The sequence below is a fragment of the Camellia sinensis genome, chromosome 2 (genome assembly GCF_055761805.1).
Source record: "Camellia sinensis isolate YWXY chromosome 2, ASM5576180v1, whole genome shotgun sequence".
Classification (NCBI taxonomy): domain Eukaryota; kingdom Viridiplantae; phylum Streptophyta; class Magnoliopsida; order Ericales; family Theaceae; genus Camellia; species Camellia sinensis.
This window is the reverse complement of record NC_138962.1, coordinates 109824382-109852016: the sequence shown is the minus strand read 5'-3', so window position 1 is coordinate 109852016 and position 27635 is coordinate 109824382. Positions and strand designations below refer to the sequence as shown.

Sequence of the window (27635 nt, the reverse complement as noted above, 5' to 3'; positions counted from 1 at the left end):
AAAACAGAACAAACTGAAAAGACTAAAATGCTTCGTTTAAGAAAATTACTCCTTTTAATGTTATCTTGTAAACTTTTTTTAGAGCTTTATTTGGTATGGATTGGACAATTATTTGCTATGTTGGATAAGGCAGTTTGTAATGGTGGTTTCTAGGTTTGGTTCTATGTATCTATTGTTGAACTTTTTGAAGGCATACATAATGTTGTAATCATTGAAGTTATAGCTACTTGGTATTTTTGTTTTTGTTTCTGTTTCTTTGAGATTCATATGTTTGTGGAATTGCAGGGAGTAGCTGATCGAGTCTGTCTTAGTCTCTTGCCTACTAGTGAGGGTAGTTCGGTTACTGTTGCAAGGGCATTAAGGTATTTTTATTTGATTATTTTATAGTTCATACCCCTTGAGTTTTGCCAGTCCTCTTGTTTTGGAAATTGGATGAGTGATTCATCTCACAATCACTCTGTCAATCTACTTGTGTAGCATCTTTCACACATGGAAGCATTGTGGCGGAGCTCTGATGCGAAAATTGATAAAGCACAACCATCCATTGAAATCAGGGTATATGGATGCTTTTACTGAGTGTGAGTGGCGTAATACATGAGTTTGAGTTTAGATTACTTGTTATAGTTGGAGTTCTGGGGAGAATGAGATGGAATATGGATTTTTCTAAAATTAAAAATGAAAATAAGGCAAGGATGGAAGGGTGTTAGCTCAATAGAATAGGAAGGCTCACACTTCCGGGTCTTCTGAAACCTCATTAATAGTACTGAATACTTGCAAGTACTAAAGTTTTGAAAGGTTAAGTTTATCTGTTATAAATACATGTGAAAATCACATATATCCTTTAGTGATGAGTAGAATCTCTTTGATGTAAAATTTTGAGTTTGAAAGTGTTAACGAAGAAAATTAATAGGTCACCAAAAGTTTTTAGATTTAAGCATTTAATGGGATTGCCAAACAATCCCATAGTCCCATCTCTTTTTGTTTCTTTATCCCCTAATAGATCCTTTTTTTTTTTTTTCTGTTCATGTAGTCCATCATCAACTCATCAAGAAAACCCTTAATCTCTTTTCTGTTATAATGATCTGGGTGGAATTTATTTATTTAATTTTCATTTGTTTCCAGTGATACCTGCATAGATTCATACGTTTGTATATAATGATTGGTTGTGATAAGAGTGAATTTGTATTGTTCCCTTTTGCAGCTAGGGAGAAAGCTATGGTTGTCAACGTAGAGTTTATAAAGGCTATAGTTACAGCTGAAGAAGTGCTGTTGCTTGATCCTCTCTACCTGGAGGTTCTTCTGTTTGTGGATCAGCTGCGGCAACAACTTCCTCATAAAAGCGTGTCCAAAAGACAAGGAGGGGGTCAAATGGATGTACAAGATAATGAAATGCAATTATGATCTGGGGGACAATGGTTACCCGTTCCTGAAGCCGTTGAAGGTTTGCAGTGTGACCTCCCATTTGAGTTTCAAGTTCTCGAGATTGCATTGAAGGTTGTTTGTACATATTTGGACTCTAGTGTAGCAGACCTTAAGAGAAATGCTTATTCTGTATTGGATGAACTAGTGAGGAATTTTAGCACCAAGAATCTTGAGCACGTGAGGAGTTTGAAAAGCAATCTGACCAGTTTACTTGCACGGGTACAAAAGGTATACATTATTGATTTCTTTTTTCTACTAGTTACGACATATTACTTCATGGTGTTGGTGCACTTGCTAGTTATTTATTTATTTTTGTTTTATCAACTTTGATGTGGAAAACTTATACATGAGAAAAGAGGAAAGCCCATGTATCCCCAGTTGTCTATTTTAAATTGTGTATCTTCTTTGCATGAAGTGTAAAACCAGGTTGGAGTGTAGAGATAATTTACAAATTGGTTTGTACAGCTTTTGTGCTGTTGGATGCTAATATGTAGTGGGAAATTTAGGGCTTCTAATGGTTCCAGGCTAATTGCACTCTCATACACTGTTTGTGCTCTAGTCTTGTAACTTAGTGGCATGCTTCATAATACATGTCAATTGTCATAGATTTTTGCACCCCCTTGTGGTGCCATTCCATGTAGGAGCAGTTAAATATACTGTAGAGAACTCAATATTGAACTGTGCATGTATGAACATAGCAAAGAGTTCAGACATGGACTTCTTTTGACGGGATATGCTCTAATTCCCACAAGTACTTTGTGCATCTATCAAAATTGTGCAATAAATGCAACCGAAGGATCATCAATCGTCATAAAATTGTGAAGGTGTAGCTGAAGTTCGTCAATTTTAATTGAGGCCTATTTCTTGTCATTATTGTCAATTGAATCATTTCCTTGCAAAGTTCAAATTAAGGAGGCATCTATTGATAATGTTTGGGTAGCTTTTATACTAAATGTGTATTGAGGTTATTACATGTGATTGATTCTATGCCTTTTCATTTATTTGTTGTATTACTTTTAATGTGGAGCAAATGGTTGTTTGGTGTTAGGTGCTTGATGAAATTGAACATCTTTTAGATGAGAATGAAGACATGGCACATTTATACTTAACAAGGAAATGGATTTAGAGTCAGCAATTTGAGGCTTACTTAGCAGGTACAGCTTCTAATAGCATTGTCATTGCTGGACATCAACTTCGCCATCTTAGTTCTAATAGGAGTGGAAGTTTATTGTTGAGCAACCATTTCTGTACTCAACTAATTTCACAATACAAAATTAGACTACAACCATGAGAACACACATTCAAGTCAGAAACCATTTTGTTCTTCCCCTGTTTCTCTGATCTCTACTAATATGAATGAAACCACTTTGATTATTTTCTTTCCTTTGTTTCGATTGCTAGATTTTTATAAATCAGTTTAGAATATTTCATTTCCTTTTGTTGCAGTTCATCAATTTTGGCTGCAAGTGGTGTCTTCATATGACTGGATGGCAAGTGGTGTCTTGATATGAACTGCATCATGTGGACGACAAACATTAGTTTGTAGATTGTCCACAAATGTTAAGCTCAAAACTTTTATTCTTAGTAGGTGGTCATTATTAAGTACATGGTTCCTTTGTTATGTCTTATGTTTGCTAGGTATATACTATGTTTGCTAGGATGTGTGATCCTTTTATTTGGCTTTAGTTTTTGGAAATTATTCTCTGTTGTTTTTATTTTTTTTCATTGATGCTTTTGACTCGCAATAGTAACTTGGGTTATTTGCTCTCAAGGAATCACAAAACACACTGAGTCATTCAATGTCTCTCAACTACCAAAGTTTAAATCTTGTAGTAATCAGTGTTTTTGTATTGTCAGAACTTATGTTTACAAACAAATGTTTCTTTGAGTGCTAAGTTCATGCATAGTTGATGGAATTGAACTTAACATAGGAAACTCAATTCAAATAGTTGAAATGATGATGATGATTTTCAATTGTGTAAAGAGATATTCCTTCTCCACATGCTTTTATTGATTCAAAGAAGACTTGAGCATTTGGGGAAGTGTTAAAACAATCCATGGACCATTCTCTAATCTTAGAATTGGAATCACCGGTGATTACAAACATTTCTTTTCTCAGAGTCCAACCCTTCACTTTCATGACTAGCCTTTCCAAGAACTCAAGTGGTTGGAGATAATGGCTGAAAACCAATAGCTTCTCACCACTTGATTTGCACAAGCCTAACAGATTAAGGAAGAACTTTGCCTTCACTCCTTGTCTAAGGGTCCAGTTTTTTTTATTCTTTTGAGGCTTTTCTTTTGTCGACTATTTTAATTCAATATGTGCTTGCTTGTGCTATGAAACTAGCTTATGCAAATCAGATGCATCTATTGTTCCACAAGATTTACCTATACGGGAGTTGCAGGTGAAATTGGTTGTTGTTTGCTGAGTGCATATCATGTCAATGTGCAGTGAAATTGTAGAACATTTGATCACTAAAATTACTATTAGTTAATCAAGTCTATTGAAATTAATTAGGGTAATAAACTAGTTACACACTACAAGAAATTGCACATTTGGAAACTAAATTTTTAGTGGTTAAAAATCATTTTTAGCCAACGAATGTAATTCCCAATTAAATTATTTAGTCACCCAGTTGGTCATTCACTAATTGTCGGGAAAATTATTAGCGACTAAAATTATTTTAGTAGCCATTGAATACCATTCGGCGACTAATAATTTAGTCGTCATAAATTTTTCTATAAATTTAATTTGAACTTTTATCGATTGAATTTTTAGTCGTAGATAAATTATATCACTACTATGTTTTATTTACTGATTAAAACATAGTCGCTAATTCTTTTTTCCATTATAAGCGACAAATTAATTTTGTAGCCAAACATCTAATTGACTCCTTTAACTAGCAACCAATCTTTTTTGTAGGCAAAAGATTGTAGCTTTTTTGGTGACTAAATGTTTAGCCGTAAAAACTATCAACAGCTTTTTTGACGACCAAATTTTTTTGTATGCAAAAACTTTAATTTTTTTGGGCTACTAAATATTTATTCACCAAATAGAATTTATTTTTCATCTTTTTTTGTTTTACTACAAACTATTTAGTCACCAAAAATATTTTCTTTCTTTTGGCTACTAAATATTTAATCTCGAAAAAGGCTTGATTTCCTTTTGGCTACTAAATGTTTAATCGTCAAAACATATAAAAATTGTTCTATAAATGCTTTCGTCCCTAATTTTATTACAATACTTAGCATTAATATAAAATATAATATTAAATACATTATAAAAAACAGATCAAAATCAAAATTTCAGTTGCCAACCGGTCTTTGTGTGGAAAATATTTTAGTATGGATGACAAGCTTATAATGTTTGGGTTAGTGATGAGAATCAATATCATTGTAAGTGACACATTGATAATTCAATAACTGACAACAAGGTTCCAAGTCTGTTTGAAGATTAATGAAATTTCTTACAACATGGTTCCAAGTCTCTTTGAAGATTAACTTGATTAGAGCATTATTGTCACTTGCCTAGCTATCTCACCCACAATCCCAACCACTTTGCAGCATCAGCACATATTAATGGTGATAATAAACACCATTTTTATTTCATTTTTGGTAACATGAGATTGAGTTACCTGGGATGGTTTGAAATCCCATCCTAAATTTGAGGCTGCGTTTGGATCGAAAAATTCTATAGTTTTTTCCCTCTTTTTTTCAATATTCCCTTCACCGTCATTTCATTTTGTTTTCTTTGCAAATCCCTCGGTGAATTCAAGATCCAAAGTCCAAACTCACTTGGTAATTGGGATGCCAACCAAATGCCATCAGGCCAACAGCTTCATGGCCCCATTTTTGTTTTTGCTTTAGAAATTTCAAGTTCAGAGGGAATCACAATAACCAGCTAATATATAATTCTCATCCACCACTAAACAGAAAATAAAATTACAAAGTACAAACATAATTGTATAACAAAAAAAAGAAAAGAAAAGAAATTGTCTTGGAAAATTTTTCTCAGTTTCTCCATAGATCCTATACATGACATTTTCATCATAGCTGCCTAACTTTCAATATCAAAGGGTTGGAACATGTATAACAGAATATGAGATTTTGTATTGATAATATACTTAACAAGGGCAGGAGGTTTGAAAAAACAATCAGCCCATGGATGAAAATTTACTTAGAAGGTGAACCAAGCTACCCATGAGAATGTTGGCTTGCTTCTTGTTTGCTATCACTCTTTCGCTTAATTGATTCCATGACCTCATGTTCTTTCTTATCAACAAAATCCCTGAAACTAGTCATTCGTGATGTGCTTTTAGGCCTAATAGATTCGGGCTCATCAATATCCTGTTCCTCATCCTCCGGGGTGAACCTGCGATACTGCCAGCAAAACTTGCAGAAAAATATTGTAAGGAAAAGGAAGCATGTTGCGCCACAAATAAGGAATAGGCCCCAGAAGCTATTGAGAGACAGGATGTTTTGATCGGCTTGGTTGACTTGCGCAGAGCACCTATCGAGCGATATCCATCTATCGTGGATTCTTTGGAGATCACCACTCTCTGAGAGCCGTAGATTAGCAGTTGATAAGTCCACCACAAGAGGAGAGTCTCTCTGAAATGCCTGATTCAGGAAATTAAAACATCATAATCATATTGAACCTTTATGCCAATGTATCAACTTACACGGTACATTAAGGCTGTGTATTTGGATCAAAGATTTGTGGAGGACCAGAAGAAAAGAAAAAAAAGAGAAGAGAAGTGAATGAAATAAAAGTTCATTTTTATTCCCCTTTCATTTCTATCCTAAAATTCCCACTTAAATTCTTATTCCAAACATAACCTAAAGATAACATTATCAAGAAAATCTCTCACTACACACAGACAAGTTTATACAATATTAGCAAGAACCTCTGCAATCTTACTTTCTTCTTGGAAATAAAATCATAGTGATATGAATAACATAAGCACTATTTCATAAAAAAAATTAAAAAAAAGTAACATAAATGCTAGTGCCTAGGAGCATATAAGATTTGGCCAAAACTCAGGTCTAATATAAAATAAATATCAAATTTACGCAACAAGGATATATTTTGGTAACATCTCACGGGTTTTGTTTTCTATTGATATTATCTTGACACCTTAAAATCTTATTCGATCAAAGTTTGGCTTAGCCATTCCAGATATTGCAGGAATAATTACTCGTTTAGGATTATACTGAAAAAAATACCTACAAATCCCCATCCACTTTTAGTAAATTCTTGTCCCACGGTTTTAAATTTGCAGTTGGTCTTGTACAATAAGAGCTCAATGTAAGGAAGCTCGTCAACAATTGCAGCTACACCGCCTGCTTTTGGACCTTTGTGAAGGGCATCAACATATTCTTCCTGGTTTTTTAATGTTTTGATTCTAGACTCTGCTACGTTGAGCTCTTCAATCAGATAATTGTATGCATATGATCCATCTTGAACTCCAATTGCATCCGCACTTGAGATCAAGCTGTCAAGCCCTTCAGTATTTGACGCCAGCTGTTGCACCGTGAGGATTGATGTCAAGCTAGCTGTGTAGCTTGAATTGATAATTAGCACTACAAAGAGCCATAAGATCAGCACCAAACGTCCCAGGGCGCTCACAGTGTTCTCTCCTGTGTTCAAGTCCAAGCAGAGAAATATTAAGGTATCACCACTTAAAAAATATCATGATGCAATAATTAAAAGTGAACACAATAGATTAAGCAATGTACTGTGTGCAAAAAACATTGTTGAGAAACTGAACCTGCAACATTAGAAGCAATTCTTAGTAATTCTCTGACATCCACAAAGCAAATGGAGTGTCTGGTCAGGATGCTTAAATAACTGCATCCGTTTTATACAAAATATAATCTATGATTCATTATAGTTAAGAGTAGTCAATTGAACCTGTAAAACTTGCTCTATTTGATCTCCAAAAAAAAAAAAAAAAAAAAACAAGTAAAAGGAAAGAAGCAGCATATCTTACCATTTATAGCATTCATGGAATAATTTGCCAACAGATTGATAATGAAAATTAGTCACTCAGGCAACAATAGATCAATCACCGAGGTTTTTGATATCATCTGTGAATCTACATAAATCAGAGGGCTTTCAATGAAGTATATGTGCTATGAGATACTAACCAGAAGATTGTTGTAACTTGTTGACTTGGTGGACCACGGAATTCATGATTCATTCGATGCTCAAAAATCCAAACAACTACTCTGAAAAAAACGAAAAAAAGGCCAGTGATACACCACATTTCCACAGTAAATGGCCTGAGGAAAGCCTAAGCACTAGATTTTTTCTCTTTGACAGGAACAACTATGACAAGTCCAGATTCCATGTAAGGCTACGTAAAATCTACAATCCATGTCCTGTTTGTAATAATTATAATGTCCCCCACAGCTGCATCATATTTCTGAATAAGGAAGAAGATCAGGACAATATATGTAGGCACCCCCAGGGACCCTTGTTACACTTTCGGTTCAGTCATTCCCAACCCCACTATATACCTAAGCCGCTAACAAATAAATAAATAAATAACACCTAGCCTCCCACTTATAGTCCATAGTGAAAATTTAAAAACCGTTCCATAGTGAAAATTTAAAAATCGTTCCTGACATAAATATCAAAGAAAAACACAAAAACAGCAATAATTAACATAATTAACATCCTACACAAGGCCTAAGCTAGAATCTTGCCAACTAACATGCTTGCTTTTTAATTGACTTTCTTCCATCTCTCATAGAATTTCCCATATGTTCCATGCATGATATTTGCACCATAACATAAGCAGAAAAGTCAAAGCACACAAGTTCACAGAGGGAAGTCAAGCTAGTAACTGAAAGCCTTCGAATTTAATACAGGAGATTAAGAGAGTATGACAATGAGAACCATTAAAAATTTTTCCATTGTATTGTGTAGGTACAAAAATCATTAAGATCATAGAAAATAAGACATGCACAATCACCTTCCAATTGTAGGAAACATCTTTCCCAATGTGTCACTTTCCAATCGTAAGACATGCACAATGTGTCACTTTTTTAATAGTTATCTTTCCCAATTTTCAATTGTGTCCAAGCATATACTAATTTCATGCTAATTCTATAATGTTACAAAAGTGTCTCCATATACTAATTTCATGCTAATTCTATAATGGTGTGACTAAATTGCATAGTAATAATTCAAAAAAAAAAAAAAACATGGCATTATATGTTTAATATCACCGAAAATGCCATAGTTAACTAGAATTTATCAATAGCACACAAGCCATGATAAGCGTACCCATTGGCTCTGAGATCAAAATATCTACTTTCCCAAGCAATTCAAGTTCTTCAACTTTACCCTTGACTACGTATGATTTAGGTGAAAACTTGCCCCAAAAAGAACAAGAAACAGTGTACTAACTCCATTAAAATTTAAACTTTAAAATGAAATGTAAGAAAACAAAAAACTTGCACCGTAATTCTTTGAGCCAACAATGGGTTCCCAGCAATAAGTTTGCGAGCATATTATTCTGTCATTTCAGATGCTTCCACTACATAAACATGTTTAGCACCAACCTGCTGAGAAAAAAAAGTGAGGCAGAGAAAACGAGAGGGTGAAGTTGGGATAGAATTCTAGAAGACCAACAAACAAAGATAAATCCATTATGTCAGTATATTTTCATGCACAAACACAAATAAAACTTAGGCAACCTGAGTAGCAAATAATATCACATATGCACCTTGTGATCTATAACTATTCAGTATAGACATGCTTTTCTTTATAATTAAGGAAAAAACAAAAAGTTTGACAAGAAACAAAGCATTTTACCAGCACCAAACTCATCCTATGTCAATTTATACCAAACACAGACAGATGCATCGAATTCAAAACCTGTGATTTACCTAGATGAGATTGGTGATGATACTTGAGAGAAAAGGGAGAATGCCCAAACAAACAATAACAGGTCCCGCTGCAAAAGCAAAGTTGTTAGGCTAAATAATAAAGTACTTTTGGGAGGATAGAACACATACATTGAATGAAATTCAAATTTCAGTGGTAATTTGAACACTTTGTGAAAGAAGTTTAAAACCAAAAACATAGCATGGCCTAGAAATGTATAACATTAAGGTGCCAGGAATGAAAAAGTCATCAAGAGGTACGAACTATAAAATAATTAGAGAAAAATACCTCAATGCCCTTGCAGCAGTAACCCAACTACCCTCACTAGTAGGCAAGAGACTAAGATAGACTCGATCAGCCACTCCCTGCAATTCCACAAACATATGAATCTCAAAGAAACAAAAAAAAATAAATAAATAAACCAAGTAACAATAACTTCAATAATTACAACAATATGTATGCCTTCAAAAAGTTCAACAATGGATACATAGAACCAAACCTAGAAACCAACATTACAAACTGCCTCACCAAACATAGCAAATAATTGTCCAATCCATACCAAATAAAGCTCTAAAAAAAGTTTACAAGATAACATTCAAAAGAGTAATTTTCTTCAACAAAGCATTTTAGTCTTTTCAGTTTGTTTTGTTTTGTTTCCTATTCAAACAAACTAGCTTAACAAAAATTTCAAGTTGAGGCTCCAATTAATAGCAACTCAACCAAACAATTTACTAGTTCAAGAAATTATGACCAGAATAATACAATTTAAAAAAGATCAGAGCAGAATATAGACAAGTAAACCCAATAACATGACTTCTGACAATTTGAGCTACTTTACAGTATAAATTAACTCATTAAACACTAAAGTGAAACTTGGGGGTGAAAATGTTATCCACTCATATGCTTACACCTCGTCAAAGTTGATGGCAGATATTTGATAGAGGATTGACATTGAAACTTGACCAAAACTATGTAAACTTTTGGTTGTCACAATTGAAACTAAAAACAAGGTGAAACTTAGGTCAAAGTGCATGAAATTATGTAAATTAGAAGGTAAGGCCTACTATAAGTTGTAGCTTTACAATGACATGGCATATAAAAGGCCCTTGGTTATTATTATTAGTAAGATAGATTCCTAGAGCATCTTGTCCTTTTTTCTATTAGTAAGGTTGTCAAAAGGTATCGACCGAGCCAAAACTTGAGTTTGATTGTAGGGGCACACATTAGTATGCCAAACCAGCTACAGCAACAGAGCAGCAAACCAGACCTGCCCATCCTAAACACAGCAGCAGCAAATACACAGGATACAGCAGCAGGTAGCTCCAACCAACTACAGCGACAGCATGAACTCACTACACTCAACAAAGCAACAAACCAGACCTGCCCAGCCTAAACACAGCAGCAGCAAATACACATGATACAGTAGTAGGTAGCTCCAACCAATGAATAACTGAGCAGCATAACTACTGAAAATTATTCTATAACAGGAGATGGACAGCTTGTTCTGCCATACCTTTCTTCTTCTTCCCTTCACATTTCTTCTTTGTTTTTGTGCCCAAAGCTAACCAGGCTTTAATTTCAGGGTCATCTAATGTTTTAGTAGGTTGGAGCTCCTGTAAAGAATGGGACGTAATGCAATCTGACCCTTTTGGCATTAGCAGAACAGTGAATTTTATATGGGCAACATAATCATCTACACAACAAACCAAAATTTTCAACACCAGAAAAAAATATAGATATTCCAAGATTGATAAGCCAACTCACATATAGCCAGTGTTTGAATCCTTACTAGAATTTTAAAATTTCTTACCAAGCTTCTCATGAAGAACACGATATGGTTGCAACAAATCATGATTGACACATTCTACCAATCCCAACGGAGCACACTTCTCTTCCAAAGCTGTGAGAACCCGAATATAAAAAAAAAAAATTAAGTAAATAATCAAATAATAATATTACAATCTCAAATATTTTGATGGTGAATTCTAAAGTGCAAATTAAATATTTGGAGGGTCTTTTAATTAATTTTAAAAACCTAAAATAAATTTATGGTGAAAGTATTTAATTTAGAGGCAAGATTTATTATAAAAAAATATATATAGAGAGAGAGGAGGATGTGACTTGAACTCTAGACCACAAGGTTAATATATAAAACCCTTACCATTTGAGTTGCATATAACTTATATATATGTTTTGTATATTTATATATTTATTTGACCTATGTTGCCCAACACTAGTATAAAATAAAATATATACAAACCCTAACTCTCTTATTACTTTTCAAAACAACAACAGCCCTTTGGGTTCCTAGCAGCAGCCGTGAGATTTAGTGAGAGAGGCAACAAAGCTGTGGTGAACAGTAAAGAGAGAAAGAGGAATTTAGCATTCGGCTCTGGGTAATCAATACTTTGGGTAAGTAAACTGTTTAATTGCACCTCTATCATTATTATTATTATTATTATTATTATTATTATTTTTATCTTCCATAGTTGAGTTCATGAAACCGCAAGGATTATTCATTGAGCATCTAGTAATTTTTTGGCTTGTGTGAAGGACATTCTAGTATATCAAACCTGGGTCATGGGAAATAATGATGGAAGAACAAGTGTTGTGTGGTTGCATGATTCTCATTGTGGAAGAGATGTGGCATTATCTTTTGTGTGTTTTGTTGGCAGTGGACTGGTGCCCTTGTTTGGTATAGGTCTAGATATAATGTTTAAGGTTCAAACATTCATGTGTAAAACATTAATTTTGTGCAGAACCATAGAGTTTAAAAATCAAGAAACCATATCAAATGGATGAATTTTAAATTGAAATTTTTACAGTAGATTAATTACATACTGAATTGTATATCTGATTTTTTTCATAATTTTTGGGGGTCAAAATCCATATAAATTGAGGTATTCAAATCTGTCCAGAAAACCAGTCCAAAACAGGAAATTCGGGAGTGTTGTTCTCTTTGGGTATAAATCCAAAAATTATCAAATTAGTGTCATTAGAACCGGTTACGAGTCTAGTTTCGTACGTTTTTGGCCTTGCATTGATTGCTCATGTATATTAAGAGAACCATCAATTTCTTTAAAGTGCTGCAGAAAACAACCTGTTTGGATATAATAAATTGTAGAAAATTATTTTGATAAGCAAATCAAGTGAAACCAATTGGGTTTGAAACTTAGGATATATTAGATCATATCTGGAGGTTATTGGAATTTTTCGAACAACGTGGAGTGGGTTTTGTAATTTTCAAAGTTAGCGAATAGATTGAGAAAACTTGTTTAAAACACTGTTTCATCTCCAAGTTATTTTTAGTTAAGTTTCGATCGGAATCTATGTCTTGGGTGATTTTAGACCTTGAAGAATATGAACTTAGGTAATATTTAGGAGTAACGGTGAGTTGGGTTGAGCCGTGTTAGTGCGCTTTAGTTTGGGGTTACTTGGTTCGTATTCTTTAGTATTTTTAAATTTGTAGTGACGTGTAGTTTTTATACTTGGTCCAGGGCACTAGTTGGACTTTCATACTCTATTCGAGGATTATATTATTGCGTTTCAGGTGAGTAGTTTCATGCTACGTATTTTTATAAATGTTTCCCTACCCTAAATTGTTGGAAAATCAAATTGTTGTTTCAAGACTAAACTGCTTTGATAAATTATTATATTATCAATTGAATCAAATTATTTCTGAAACATGTGTGAACTTGGCATACTGTAAACTATTTTTTTTGGTCTCATGTTTATAATGATGAACCACCATGTTTTGCAAAACTGATGTGTATTGATTATTGGGACCATGTGTGTATTTAGTCCAGGGAAATTATTCCACTGTGTGTGGTGACTCTGGCCACTAGGGAACAGATCCGAGTTGGGCCGTGATGACTCTAGTGCTCAACGATTGTAAGGAACAGACCTTTAAAAACAACTAGGTGACCTTCAATCGGATCGTCTTTGAGAAAAGGCCCAGGTGCCACCCTGAGGATGACTCTTAGTTCGGTATTGGATCCAACGGGGCTTATAGCCTGAGAAATGTGTGGCAGATTATTTGTTTTTATTGGTACCCAGAAAATTATTGGTGTTCATGTTATAATCTGTTTTAAGTGGAAAATGTTGTTTATCATGTTCTTGCGAGACATGAGTATTTTAAGTGTTGAACTGTGGAACCATCTTTTTGAAACAGATTGTATTTACCAAACTGTATGCCAATCTAGTTTCTGTGATATATATCTTATTTTGGAATTGAACCCTGTTTTCAAAACTGTATGTACTATCCATGTTGCTACTCACTGAGCTATCAGCTGACTTAGTTGTTTACCATTTCCAGGTGTTAGAAGGACTTAGAGTGGACTCATGGCGTAGCGGGGACTCAATTGCATGGACCTCTAGGGCATTCCTTTAGTTTAGAGTGTTATGTCAAATTTGTGCATATTTATATTTATTCTTATCGAAGTTCATTTAGGATTGTTTTTTTTTATATGTGGGTTGTTTATATCCCATAAGTTTGGATGGTTTGTGATTACGGTTGATTTTGCCGTTTATAATTGTGACATGTCTGGATTGAGTTTTGGTTATTTATTATTGGACTATTGTTCAGTTGTTCAATATGATTGGATTCGTGTTTAGGCTTACGTGTGCCTTGGGCTAAGTCCCTGTGGGCCACGGCCGGTCATGCCCGGATTTGGGGTGTGACAATTGTGGTATCAGAGCTATGGTTTATCGAGTTACATATCTTGCATTTCATCATTTAGACGAGGTCCGAGTCCCTATAGTCCTTAGTAGTGTTTAGTTAAGTTAGTTTTGTTTAAACTTGTGTTGAATCTTTCTTGATTTAATTTTGGAGGTTAAGAGTTAGTACCTAGATATCTATTTGGATTGTCTTTTCCTTGTGGTCGTTTAGATGTTTGTATTACCATGTGTACTCCATTAGGAGAAATAGTAGTGTTAGGAGATGTATGTAGATCTTGTGAGGTAAACTTGGATGGTAGGATTGTTCTGGTGGATTTGATTTCTTTAGAGATGAAGGATTTTGACGTGATTTTGGGGATGGATTGGTTAACGAAGCATCATGCCTCTATTGATTGTTTTAGAAAGAGGGTAGTTTTTGCTATGCCAGGGCAACTTGAGTTTTTTTTTCAAGGGGATAGGAAAGGGTCTTCTATCTATTTTACTTCTTTCCTTTAGGCTAATCGAATGTTAAGTAAACGGTGTCATGATTATTTAGCTTGTGTGGTGAGTATCGAACAACCAGAGTAGAAGTTAGAGGAGTTGCCTGTAGTAAGTGATGTGTTGATGTTTTTCTAAAGGATCTACCTAGACTTCCTCTAGATCGTGAGGTAGAATTTTCCATTGACTTGATCCCTAATACAACACCTATCTCTAAAGCACCCTATAGAATGGCACCGTTGGAGTTGAGGGAGTTACAAACTCAGTTGCAAGAGTTGTTAGACAGAGGTTTTATTAGGCCTAGTGTTTCACCTTGGGGAGCACCTGTGTTGTTTGTGAAGAAGAAGGATGGGTCTATGAGATTATGTATTGATTATAGAGAACTGAACAAAGTCACAGTGAAGAATAGGTATCCTTTGCCACGCATTGATGATCTATTTGACCAGTTGCAGGGAGCTCAAGTATTCTCTAAAATTGACTTGAGGTCAGGCTATCACCAGTTGAAGGTAAGGGATGAGGATGTTCCTAAGACTGCTTTTAGAACCCGTTACGGGCATTATGAGTTCTTGGTGATGCCTTTTGGTCTCACAAATGCACCAGCCGCATTTATGGATTTAATGAATAGAGTATTTAAGCCCCAACTGGATAAATTTGTGGTAGTATTTATTGATGACATCCTAATTTATTCGAGGAGTAAGGAGGAGCATGAGCAACATTTGAGGGTAGTACTGCAGATCCTTAGGGAGAAGAGATTGTATGCAAAATTTAAGAAGTGTGAATTCTGGTTGAGCAGTGTATCCTTTTTGGGTCATGTAGTGAGTAAAGATGGGGTATCTGTGGATAGCACGAAGGTGACAGCAATTGTTGATTGGCCACGACCTATTTCTGTGACGGAGGTACGTAGCTTTCTAGGGCTTGCTGGGTATTATAGACGGTTTGTGGAAGGATTCTATAGCGATCCCAGTTTTCCCTTCATTGTTTAATTGTATTTCAGACTCGGTTCCGTAGATGTGTTGTTGTCTTTTTCCCGTTTCCATCCTTTACTCTTTGTATATGAGTCTTGGGTCGTGTTGGGTAGGTTTAAAATAGGTTGGTTGTGTTTGGAAACCAAGGGTTAGTGTCCATTAAATTTTCATAATGGTTCATTTAATATCCTTATTAGTGGTTCAGTTACTATCCTTATTAGTGGTTCAGTATAGCGACCAATCCTTACTATCTTATATTTATTTATGGGGTTTCATTACTTTGGTAACCTCTTGGTCATAAATGGAGGATAAATAGAATTCATGAACTTGGTTAGTGGTCATTATTTTGGTATAACCATTTTCTTAGTTAATGGTCATTATTTTGGTGTAACCATTTTCTTGTTTAATGGTCATTATTTTTGGTGTAACTGTAAGGTCCTAATGGCCTGTTATATATCAGTAGGCAGCAGCGGGTTAAACATGATTTTTTTCATCATCTTTTCTTTTGAAACCCTAGAGCCAACTCTCTCTCTCTCTCTCTCTCTAAACTTGTCTTCTCTCTAAGAATTGATCTACCTAGGGTGAGTATCTAACCTTAGTCCTTTATTAAAAAGATAGAGTGGGTTGAGGGCTTCGTTTTAATCTGAGAAACTTGGGATTTGGAGCACGTTGGTCTTTGGTCATCATCTCTGTTTGAGTTCTTCACTTCGAGGTAGGGATTTCCTACTCCATTCTATAAGTTTTGTTCTAAGTTTTGGTATTTTGATATGTTGGGGATACTTTGATAATTTTGGGAAAAACCCTAGTTGTATTAATAAATTAATTTGTATAATTAGTTTAAGGGAATTTGGTTAAATTCATGAAATTGAGGAATTCATTGATTAAATGGTGTGGTGGGATAATTTAAACCACTCGCCTAGTGAATTGTTGTTATATTTATTTCCAGTCTAGAAATAACTGTTTTGGGCTATCGGTGGAGGATAGTCGTGATTGTTGTAGACATTGCATGTGGATTAGGAATAACTGAAACTAATCACATTGGTTAAGTCATTAATTTTGACTATTGCATTAATACAGAAAATACGTGTATTGATTGAGCATTGCATTTGCATACATTGTTTTGTGTGGGAGGAGATAGGGGATGTACTCCACGGTTTAGGGGAAGATAGGGGATGGACCTCTAAACCGGATTTTGTTTGGGAGGAGATAGGGGATGGACTCCATTAGCATCACTTTTATGTGTGCTTATTTATATAGAAGTGTTTTTTATTGATACAGCACTAAAATGTGTATCAATCTGGAAGTATGAAGTGTTTTGATTTGAGCTTGAGTCTCATTTGTTTGTTGACATTGGAAGAATGTGAATATGATATATATATAATTCACTATTGTAAGTTTGGCCATGTTCTGAGCCATATTGATAATGTTGGAAAGTGAAACGTGTCGTTGACAATAATGTCATGAGATTGGATAATGATGTAATTGATTATCTTGGTTAACCATCTATTGAATGCTATTGCTTTATTCAATGCTTATATTTGGTTTAGTATATTTCTACTGGGCTGTGGCTCACCCTATATGGGAACATCATTTTCAGGTTCAGGTGATAAGCTACCTCTAAGGACATAGCTTGGAAGGACTTGAATTTTGAAGATTATTTTCAGTTATTTGCTTTCATTTATTAGTACATGTAAACACACAAGCCTAGGGCTTTATTTGTATTTGAGTTAGAACTCATACTTTTGTGTCCAAGTGTTGGCTTGGAAAGATGTAAGCCTGTAGGGCATTTAATTTGATGTTACATGTAATGCTTTTGTTTAGTAAGACTCTGATGAATATTATAATGAACTGTTTCCTTTTTAACATTGCATGTTGATGTTATATATATTTAATGGGTTTATTTCCGAGGGCGTTACAACTTGGTATCAGAGCGTACCGGGTTTGAATACTTTGGGTACGTGGGAAGTGATTAGTATCACAATGGGTTCGTCTCGTCTGATAGAGACTTATATGCTTATGTGATAACATGTTTATGTGATTATGTGGGTATGGAATGTAGTTTCTAGGATGTTGATTGGACCCTTGAGTTTCTAGTAGTCTTGTTGGAAAGGCACTTGATCACTGCTGCTTCCAACCGGAACTATAGTAACGCATTGGGACTATCATTATCCGGGAATGAAATTCGTAGGTGCTTATGTGATTATGTGCTTACGTGGAATAAATTATTGTTGTCCAATGCATTAGGACGTGGGTGTTTAGCTTCGGCACATTTATTAATGTGCTAATATCTTTGTTACCTTTACTAGGATGCCTAGACGAGGAAGTTGTGATTTCCCTCCTTCCACACGGGAAGAGTTGTGGAAACAGTTTGTGGAGTTACGCCAAGGTACTACACCTTTGGTACAGTTTGAAGCATGGTTTGCTAACCTGTCGAGGTTTGCCCCAGAGTTAGTGGAGACGGAGGAGCTGCGTTGTTCGGAGTTGGAGAGTAGGCTGTGTGAGTGGGGGACGATAACAGTGGTAGTACCAATAGTATGGTTTTGTTTTGACTAATCCGTTTTGTAATCGGTGAATTATCATTTTGAAATCATGGGTTCTGTTGTGTAACGAATGTGTTTTAGGAATGTTGAAACATCAAAACTGCTTGTTTATATATATATGTTTGTGTTTATTAATTTCCTTGGGTTAGGCGGACTGGAACATGTTGTGGCTCTAAAGTTTTATTAATGTGACAAGTTGTGAAACCGTAAAATATTTGTAACAATGCATCGGTATGCGTGTGATTTGGTTTGGGAGAATGAGGACTGGTGAGCCATGTTTTGAAATTAGAAAGAATTATTGAGGGATGCGTATCTTAGTCAGGACTACTATGGGGCGAGAACAGTTATACTTGCCGGGTGTGCGAAATTTCAAGGGTGTTACCTATTTAATCTTGTGTGAGTGGTAGAGTTTGTGGCCAACTGTCGTGAGAACTCTTCGAGAGGATGTGAAGTGTGCGATTACTACTAGGTCTTGTATATTTAGCATTATGTTTTACGAAGGCATAGCGCATAATTTCGTTAAGAGTAGACTTACACCTTCATGGTAGGTGACGTTACCGAATTTGCATACGTACTGAATGGTTGTCTCATTTGAGGGAGTGTTAGCCCTTGTTAAGATTGTGGTTGTTGGCATCGGGGAGTGGCGTGTTGTGAGCAACTGGTATTATATCCTGGGTAGTAGTATAATGGATATTCTCTTAAGTTTCAGGATTCTTTTGCTATGTTTAAATGCATTAGGTGTGTACCTTAATACTGGTTAGGTTAGGAGATGTTGTCGATAGGGTTGGTTGGGTGTATAACCCGTGGTTAAGATGTGACCCGTGAGTAGAGTCACAGTGGTATGGTGTTTGCAGATGAAGGTTTGAGTTGATAGCGATGAGGGTGAGGACTCTTACTCTTCTGGAGAGTTAGGATGGTGCGTCTTTGAAAGCCTTGTCGGCGACATGCGATTGCGCCAGGGTTTGGTTCTAAGCAGTGGTTCAGTGGTAGTGGTAGCAAATGATTTGGCACGGAGGCTTAGTGTCTTGATTGTACTCTCAAGACGAGTGACAAGTAGGATGCGGAATAAAGAGTAGACCCTATAGGTCATTAAGGAATGAAGGTACTATATTTGCTTGTGTTCGGTACGAACAGTTATGTGGTAGTGATAAGTGTCGCGGCGTGGTAAACCCTTGTTAGCTAATTCGGTACGAGGGAATGAGTATGCAAATTTTGTTATTATAAGTTTAGTCGAGGTGGCGAGTGAAATCCCTGAATGAGGGATTCAGTATGGGCGTAAGATAACTTGCAGTAAGTGAGGAGGTTTTGCCTAGTACGATGTGTGATAGTGCTTGGTTCGTATGTTGTTCATTACCCGTGTCTCGTTTTACGTCCTCGTTCTGTGAAAGTTGACCGGAGGCCTGGTGTATGAATGTTTTCGTGTTTCCTATGTTGAGGTATTAAGTACTAGATACTGGTCTGAGTATTGTCAGTAGTCGAGACGTGGTGGATGTCTCAGAACATTGTAGTGGTTGATTGTGTCATACCGTTATCTTTGTAATCGAGTCTTGCGAAGAAGGACTTTTCTATTAGTTAAGGTGTTGTGGAAACATAACGGGGTGGAGGAAGCCACGTGGGAACGTGAGTTGGATGTCCGTGAGAAGTATCTGGACTTGTTTGTTAATATTTAACCATGTATTGGGAATTTTGTTGTACTGATAAACTTTAAGCGCACTGAATGTGTCTTAAGTTGAAAAACATTAAGTATGTTTTGGTTATTGGAAGTATGGTAATGGTTGGTCATGCCTTGAAAATAGAAGTTTAATTTAGCATTGTATATGTTAAATGTGTTATAGAAATGCAAATATATTATTGGCATTGAATATGTTATGGAATTGTGAACTATGTTATATGTTGTGATTTGCCTCTTGAATAGAGATAGAATAACCGGTAATAGGTTAGGTTGATGAATATTGAATTGTAATATTGTTAAGAATTGAGAAATCATATTGTTGAAATTTATTTACCTAATTTCGGGGACGAAATTCTTTAAGGGGGGAGGTTATAGCGATCCCAGTTTTCCCTTCATTGTTTAATTGTATTTCAGACTCGGTTCCGTAGATGTGTTGTTGTCTTTTTCCCGTTTCCATCCTTTACTCTTTGTATATGAGTCTTGGGTCGTGTTGGGTAGGTTTAAAACAGGTTGGTTGTGTTTGGAAACCAAGGGTTAGTGTCCATTAAATTTTCATAATGGTTCATTTAATATCCTTATTAGTGGTTCAGTTACTATCCTTATTAGTGGTCCAGTATAGCGACCAATCCTTACTATCTTATATTTATTTATGGGGTTTCATTACTTTGGTAACCTCTTGGTCATAAATGGAGGATAAATAGAATTCATGAACTTGGTTAGTGGTCATTATTTTGGTATAACCATTTTCTTAGTTAATGGTCATTATTTTGGTGTAACCATTTTCTTGTTTAATGGTCATTATTTTTGGTGTAACTGTAAGGTCCTAATGGCCTGTTATATATCAGTAGGCAGCAGCGGGTTAAACATGATTTTTTTCATCATCTTTTCTTTTGAAACCCTAGAGCCAACTCTCTCTCTCTCTCTCTCTCTCTCTCTCTCTAAACTTGTCTTCTCTCTAAGAATTGATCTACCTAGGGTGAGTATCTAACCTTAGTCCTTTATTAAAAAGATAGAGTGGGTTGAGGGCTTCGTTTTAATCTGAGAAACTTGGGATTTGGAGCACGTTGGTCTTTGGTCATCATCTCTGTTTGAGTTCTTCACTTCGAGGTAGGGATTTCCTACTCCATTCTATAAGTTTTGTTCTAAGTTTTGGTATTTTGATATGTTGGGGATACTTTGGTAATTTTGGGAAAAACCCTAGTTGTATTAATAAATTAATTTGTATAATTAGTTTAAGGGAATTTGGTTAAATTCATGAAATTGAGGAATTCATTGATTAAATGGTGTGGTGGGATAATTTAAACCACTCGCCTAGTGAATTGTTGTTATATTTATTTCCAGTCTAGAAATAACTGTTTTGGGCTATCGGTGGAGGATAGTCGGGATTGTTGTAGACATTGCATGTGGATTAAGAATAACTGAAACTAATCACATTGGTTAAGTCATTAATTTTGACTATTGCATTAATACAGAAAATACGTGTATTGATTGAGCATTGCATTTGCATACATTGTTTTGTGTGGGAGGAGATAGGGGATGTACTCCACGGTTTAGGGGAAGATAGGGGATGGACCTCTAAACCGGATTTTGTTTGGGAGGAGATAGGGGATGGACTCCATTAGCATCACTTTTATGTGTGCTTATTTATATAGAAGTGTTTTTTATTGATACAGCACTAAAATGTGTATCAATCTGGAAGTATGAAGTGTTTTGATTTGAGCTTGAGTCTCATTTGTTTGTTGACATTGGAAGAATGTGAATATGATATATATATAATTCACTATTGTAAGTTTGGCCATGTTCTGAGCCATATTGATAATGTTGGAAAGTGAAACGTGTCGTTGACAATAATGTCATGAGATTGGATAATGATGTAATTGATTATCTTGGTTAACCATCTATTGAATGCTATTGCTTTATTCAATGCTTATATTTGGTTTAGTATATTTCTACTGGGCTGTGGCTCACCCTATATGGGAACATCATTTTCAGGTTCAGGTGATAAGCTACCTCTAAGGACATAGCTTGGAAGGACTTGGATTTTGAAGATTATTTTCAGTTATTTGCTTTCATTTATTAGTACATGTAAACACACAAGCCTAGGGCTTTATTTGTATTTGAGTTAGAACTCATACTTTTGTGTCCAAGTGTTGGCTTGGAAAGATGTAAGCCTGTAGGGCATTTAATTTGATGTTACATGTAATGCTTTTGTTTAGTAAGACTCTGATGAATATTATAATGAACTGTTTCCTTTTTAACATTGCATGTTGATGTTATATATATTTAATGGGTTTATTTCCGAGGGCGTTACAGATTCTCCCGTATTGCTTTGCCACTTACCAATCTCACCAGGAAAGGGGTAAAGTTTGAGTGGAATGATGATTGTGAGCGTAGTTTCCAAGAGTTTAAACAAAGATTGACATCAGCTCCAATCCTTGCCTTACCTACAGATGGAGGTGGTTTTGTGATTTATAGTGATGCTTCACGACAGGGTTTAGGATGTGTGCTCATGCAGCATGGGAAGGTGATTGCTTATGCGTCACGACAGTTGAAAGTACATGAGAGAAACTATCCTACGCACGACTTAGAGTTAGCAGCAGTGATTTTTGCTCTTAAGATCTGGCGACATTATTTGTATGGAGAGTCATGTGAGATTTACACTGATCATAAGAGTTTGAAGTATATTTTCACACAGAAGGAACTAAATTTGAGGCAAAGAAGATGGCTTGAGTTACTAAAAGATTATGATGTGAATATTTTATATCATCCGGGGAAGGCAAATGTGGTTGCAGATGCCTTGAGTAGGAAGGTTGCAGTTGGAGATATAGCTGCTTTGTCTATTGAGAGTTGTTTGGTGGAAGACATGAAACGTTTGAGACTTGAGGTTGTTACACCTGGTAATAGGGCTTATTGTAGTCAATTGGCAGTTCAGCCGACCTTGAGAGAACGGATTCGTATAGCACAGGAGATTGACCCCCAGTGTGAGCGTATTAAAGGAGAGATAGCAGAGGGTAAGCATGTAGACTTTGTGGTTAGTGATGATGGGTTGCTTAGATTCCGTAGCCGAATTTGTGTTCCTGCTAGTGGTGATTTGAGGAAGGAGATTATGACGGAGGCACATAGTTCTAGTTACAGCATTCATCCTGGAAGTACTAAGATGTATGGTGGAATGGTATAAAGGGAGATATTGCAGAATTTGTGGCTCAGTGTTTGGTGTGTCAACAGGTTAAAGTAGAACATCAGAAACCTGCGGGGAAACTACAACCCTTGCCTATACCGGAGTGGAAGTGGGATCATGTTACCATGGACTTCGTGTGCGGATTACCTCGTACTAGAAGTAATCACGATGCAGTTTGGGTAGTTGTTGATAGATTAACCAAGTCAGCACATTTTATTGCAGTACAGATGACCTATTCTCTAGCTTGATTTGCACAGTTGTATGTGAAGGAAATTGTTAGATTGCATGGGGCACCAGTGTCAATAGTGTCAGATCGGGACCCTCGTTTTGTGTCTAAGTTTTGGGGTGCGTTACAATCAACTATGGGTACTCAGTTAAATTTTAGTTCAGCTTATCACCCTCAGACAGATGGGCAATCAGAGAGGACTATTCAAACCCTTGAGGATATGTTGAGGGCTTGTGCCTTGGAGTGGAGAGGTAATTGGGATGATTATTTACCGCTCATGGAGTTTGCCTATAATAATAGTTATCATTCTAGTTTGGGAGTAGCTCCTTATGAGGCTTTGTATGGGAGGAAGTGTAGGTCTCCTTTGTGTTGGTATGAGGTTGGTGAAAGGCAAATGTTGGGACCTGATTTGGTGGAGGATGCTACACAGAAAATTATCACCATCAGAGAGAGATTATTGACTGCCCAGAGTAGACAAAAAAGTTATGCTAATCATCGTAGGAGAGACTTAGAGTTTCATGAGGGGGATATGGTATTCTTGAAAGTATCACCATGGAAAGGAGTGATCAGGTTTGGAAAGAAAGGAAAGTTGAGTCCTAGATACATTGGTCCATTTGAGGTATTGGAGAAGGTTGGTGAGGTTGCGTACCGTGTTGCTCTACCCCCTAGGTTGGCAGGAGTGCATAATGTGTTTCACGTGTCTATGCTGAGGAAATATGTGCACAGTCCGTCGCATGTGATAGATTATGAGCCGCTTCAGATTAGAGAGGATTTTTCGTATGAGGAGATACCTGTTCAGATTTTGGATTCGAAAGAGAAAAGGTTGCGTACAAAAGTCATTAAATTGGTTAAGGTACTGTGGCGTAATCATCTAGTTGAAGAGGCGACTTGGGAATGCGAGGACGAGATGCGCGAGAAGTACCCACATCTATTCTCATGATTTACTCAGGTTAGTTTCGAGGACGAAACTTTTTTTTAGTGGGGGAGACTGTGAGAAACCGAATATAAAAAAAAAAAAAAATTAAGTAAATAATTAAATAATAATATTACAATCTCAAATATTTTGATGGTGAATTCTAAAGTGCAAATTAAATATTTGGAGGGTCTTTTAATTAATTTTAAAAACCTAAAATAAATTTATGGTGAAAGTATTTAATTTAGAGGCAAGATTTATTATAAAAAAATATATAGAGAGAGAGAGGAGGATGTGACTTGAACTCTAGACCACAAGGTTAATATATAAAACCCTTACCATTTGAGTTGCATATAACTTATATATATGTTTTGTATATTTATATATTTATTTGACCTATGTTGCCCAACACTAGTATAAAATAAAATATATACAAACCCTGACTCTCTTATTACTTTTCAAAACAACAACAGCCCTTTGGGTTCCTAGCAGCAGCCGTGAGATTTAGTGAGAGAGACAACAAAGCTGTGGTGAACAGTAAAGAGAGAAAGAGGAATTTAGCATTCGGCTCTGGGTAATCAATACTTTGGGTAAGTAAACTGTTTAATTGCACCTCTATCATTATTATTATTATTATTATTATTATTATTTTTATCTTCCATAGTTGAGTTCATGAAACCGCAAGGATTATTCATTGAGCATCTAGTAATTTTTTGGCTTGTGTGAAGGACATTCTAGTATATCAAACCTGGGTCATGGGAAATAATGATGGAAGAACAAGTGTTGTGTGGTTGCATGATTCTCATTGTGGAAGAGATGTGGCATTATCTTTTGTGTGTTTTGTTGGCAGTGGACTGGTGCCCTTGTTTGGTATAGGTCTAGATATAATGTTTAAGGTTCAAACATTCATGTGTAAAACATTAATTTTGTGCAGAACCATAGATTTTAAAATCAAGAAACCATATCAAATGGATGAATTTTAAATTGAAATTTTTACAGTAGATTAATTACATACTGAATTGTATATCTGATTTTTTTCATAATTTTTGGGGGTCAAAATCCATATAAATTGAGGTATTCAAATCTGTCCAGAAAACCAGTCCAAAACAGGAAATTCGGGAGTGTTGTTCTCTTTGGGTATAAATCCAAAAATTATCAAATTAGTGTCATTAGAACCGGTTACGAGTCTAGTTTCGTACGTTTTTGGCCTTGCATTGATTGCTCATGTATATTAAGAGAACCATCAATTTCTTTAAAGTGCTGCAGAAAACAACCTGTTTGGATATAATAAATTGTAGAAAATTATTTTGATAAGCAAATCAAGTGAAACCAATTGGGTTTGAAACTTAGGATATATTAGATCATATCTAGAGGTTATTGGAATTTTTCGAACAACGTGGAGTGGGTTTTGTAATTTTCAAAGTTAGCGAATAGATTGGGAAAACTTGTTTAAAACACTGTTTCATCTCCAAGTTATTTTTAGTTAAGTTTCGATCGGAATTTATGTCTTGGGTGATTTTAGACCTTGAAGAATATGAACTTAGGTAATATTTAGGAGTAACGGTGAGTTAGGTTGAGCCGTGTTAGTGCGCTTTAGTTTGGGGTTACTTGGTTCGTATTCTTTAGTATTTTTAAATTTGTAGTGACGTGTAGTTTTTATACTTGGTTCAGGGCACTAGTTGGACTTTCATACTCTATTCGAGGATTATATTATTGCGTTTCAGGTGAGTAGTTTCATGCTACGTATTTTTATAAATGTTTCCCTACCCTAAATTGTTGGAAAATCAAATTGTTGTTTCAAGACTAAACTGCTTTGATAAATTATTATATTATCAATTGAATCAAATTATTTCTGAAACATGTGTGAACTTGGCATACTGTAAACTATTTTTTTTGGTCTCATGTTTATAATGATGAACCACCATGTTTTGCAAAACTGATGTGTATTGATTATTGGGACCATGTGTGTATTTAGTCCAGGGAAATTATTCCACTGTGTGTGGTGACTCTGGCCACTAGTAAACAGATCCGGGTTGGGCCGTGATGACTCTAGTGCTCAACGATTGTAAGGAACAGACCTTTAAAAACAACTAGGTGACCTTCAATCGGATCGTCTTTGAGAAAAGGCCCAGGTGCCACCCTGAGGATGACTCTTAGTTCGGTATTGGATCCAACGGGGCTTATAGCCTGAGAAATGTGTGGCAGATTATTTGTTTTTATTGGTACCCAGAAAATTATTGGTGTTCATGTTATAATCTGTTTTAAGTGGAAAATGTTGTTTATCATGTTCTTGCGAGACATGAGTATTTTAAGTGTTGAACTGTGGAACCATCTTTTTGAAACAGATTGTATTTACCAAACTGTATGCCAATCTAGTTTCTGTGATATATATCTTATTTTGGAATTGAACCCTATTTTCAAAACTGTATGTACTATCCATGTTGCTACTCACTGAGCTATCAGCTGACTTAGTTGTTTACCATTTCCAGGTGTTAGAAGGACTTAGAGTGGACTCATGGCGTAGCGGGGACTCAATTGCATGGACCTCTAGGGCATTCCTTTAGTTTAGAGTGTTATGTCAAATTTGTGCATATTTATATTTATTCTTATCGAAGTTCATTTAGGATTATTTTTTTTTATATGTGGGTTGTTTATATCCCATAAGTTTGGATGGTTTGTGATTACGGTTGATTTTGCCGTTTATAATTGTGACATGTCTGGATTGAGTTTTGGTTATTTATTATTGGACTATTGTTCAGTTGTTCAATATGATTGGATTCGTGTTTAGGCTTACGTGTGCCTTGGGCTAAGTCCCTGTGGGCCACGGCCGGTCATGCCCGGATTTGGGGTGTGACAAAAGCCCAGTCATTTTATACATTTTGACCATATAATTAGGCCAACCGAGAAAGCACCAATGGCCAATCTAAGTTTTTTCTAACATAAAAACTGTGATGGATGCAGGTGTGATTGTGCAATTTTTCCATCACAGTTTTTAACCATGATAAAAAAACTTTTAAAAAAAAAAACTGAGATCAAATGTTAAATATAGCAGTGCAAAAATAATTTTTTAAAAAATAAAAAAATAGCGCTCCTAGTAAAGATAAATTGCATCCACTAGATATTATTCCGAGAAACCTAAAATTGCATCAGTGACGGTACTCGATAATTCGTGAAAATGAAAACAACATCAATAAATCATTTGAGACTCAAAGAGAAAGTTAGAGTGACTATACTTTTTGTGATCTTAACAAATCAATTCCCAAAACCTTGAGTCTGAAATAGACATGAATCTATCATTCAAGAACCACTACTTCCTTAGAAAATTTATTGGTAATAGACATCCCTCATTCATACCTTTTCATTTATTGGAAACCCGTCAAACCCATTTCATAAACAAACCACATAAGCAATACAAGAGATGAAACTTTGAATACATTTGTTTGAACTATCAATAGCCATTACGTAAAGACTTAGACTAATGTACCAAAACCAACCCTTCGAGCAATTAAAATAAATAAATAAAAAGAGCCAATAGTTCGGGAGAATATTATATGCAACCCTTACGGGGTTGCATAATGAAACGGATTCTTTTTTCTCATGGATTTTTCAAAACGTGAATGGATACAACTCTTGAGTCTAGCCATTAGTGTGGAAACTTTAGTCGAAGT

The 27635-nt window shown here is 35.6% G+C and overlaps 1 protein-coding gene and 3 long non-coding RNA genes across 8 annotated transcripts; 2 read left to right on the top strand and 2 right to left on the bottom strand.

Moving 5' to 3' along the window:
- The first annotated feature begins 423 nt into the window (after positions 1 to 423).
- LOC145820276 (uncharacterized) lies at positions 424 to 3121 on the top strand. 2 transcript variants are annotated; one of them, XR_014361529.1, is made up of 4 exons: positions 424 to 555; positions 1202 to 1650; positions 2471 to 2576; positions 2869 to 3121. It is a non-coding gene; the product is annotated as an uncharacterized LOC145820276 (long non-coding RNA). The 2 variants fall into 2 exon arrangements; XR_014361530.1 differs by having other exon boundaries at positions 476 to 578.
- A 2206-nt stretch (positions 3122 to 5327) lies between these two features.
- Positions 5328 to 7850, bottom strand: LOC145820273 (glutamate receptor 3.4-like). 3 transcript variants are annotated; one of them, XM_082915427.1, is made up of 4 exons: positions 7573 to 7835; positions 7162 to 7193; positions 6649 to 7062; positions 5328 to 6042 (listed from the first exon to the last, which is right to left on the bottom strand). In XM_082915427.1, the coding sequence occupies exons 1-4, from the start codon at positions 7689 to 7691 to the stop codon at positions 5996 to 5998; spliced, it is 612 nt and encodes a 203-aa protein (XP_082771553.1). In that variant the 5' UTR covers positions 7692 to 7835; the 3' UTR covers positions 5328 to 5995. The 3 variants fall into 3 exon arrangements, with proteins under 3 accessions (XP_082771553.1, XP_082771551.1, XP_082771552.1); XM_082915425.1 differs by having other exon boundaries at positions 6653 to 7062; XM_082915426.1 differs by lacking the exon at positions 7162 to 7193 and having other exon boundaries at positions 6653 to 7062; positions 7573 to 7850.
- Positions 7851 to 10129: 2279 nt separating this feature from the next.
- LOC145820274 (uncharacterized) lies at positions 10130 to 10971 on the bottom strand. Its single transcript, XR_014361526.1, has 2 exons — positions 10833 to 10971; positions 10130 to 10708 (listed from the first exon to the last, which is right to left on the bottom strand). It is a non-coding gene; the product is annotated as an uncharacterized LOC145820274 (long non-coding RNA).
- A 634-nt stretch (positions 10972 to 11605) lies between these two features.
- On the top strand, positions 11606 to 26758 carry LOC145820275 (uncharacterized). Of its 2 annotated transcripts, none has more exons than XR_014361527.1 (3): positions 11606 to 11731; positions 12817 to 12869; positions 13635 to 13881. It is a non-coding gene; the product is annotated as an uncharacterized LOC145820275 (long non-coding RNA). The 2 variants fall into 2 exon arrangements; XR_014361528.1 differs by lacking the exons at positions 11606 to 11731; positions 13635 to 13881 and adding exons at positions 25639 to 25691; positions 26457 to 26758 and having other exon boundaries at positions 12812 to 12869.
- The last annotated feature ends 877 nt before the right edge of the window (positions 26759 to 27635 follow it).

Bases quoted from the DNA above. Each gene is read 5' to 3' on its own strand.
- LOC145820273 (XM_082915425.1), bottom strand. From the start codon at position 7,691: ATGTGGTGTATCACTGGCCTTTTTTTCGTTTTTTTCAGAGTAGTTGTT. The intron at 7,063-7,161 runs GTACATTGCTTA...ACTTGAACACAG, and splicing joins AACAATGTTTTTTGCACACA to GAGAGAACACTGTGAGCGCC. The intron at 6,043-6,652 runs GTAGGTATTTTT...TTCCTGAATCAG, and splicing joins CTAAAAGTGGATGGGGATTT to GCATTTCAGAGAGACTCTCC.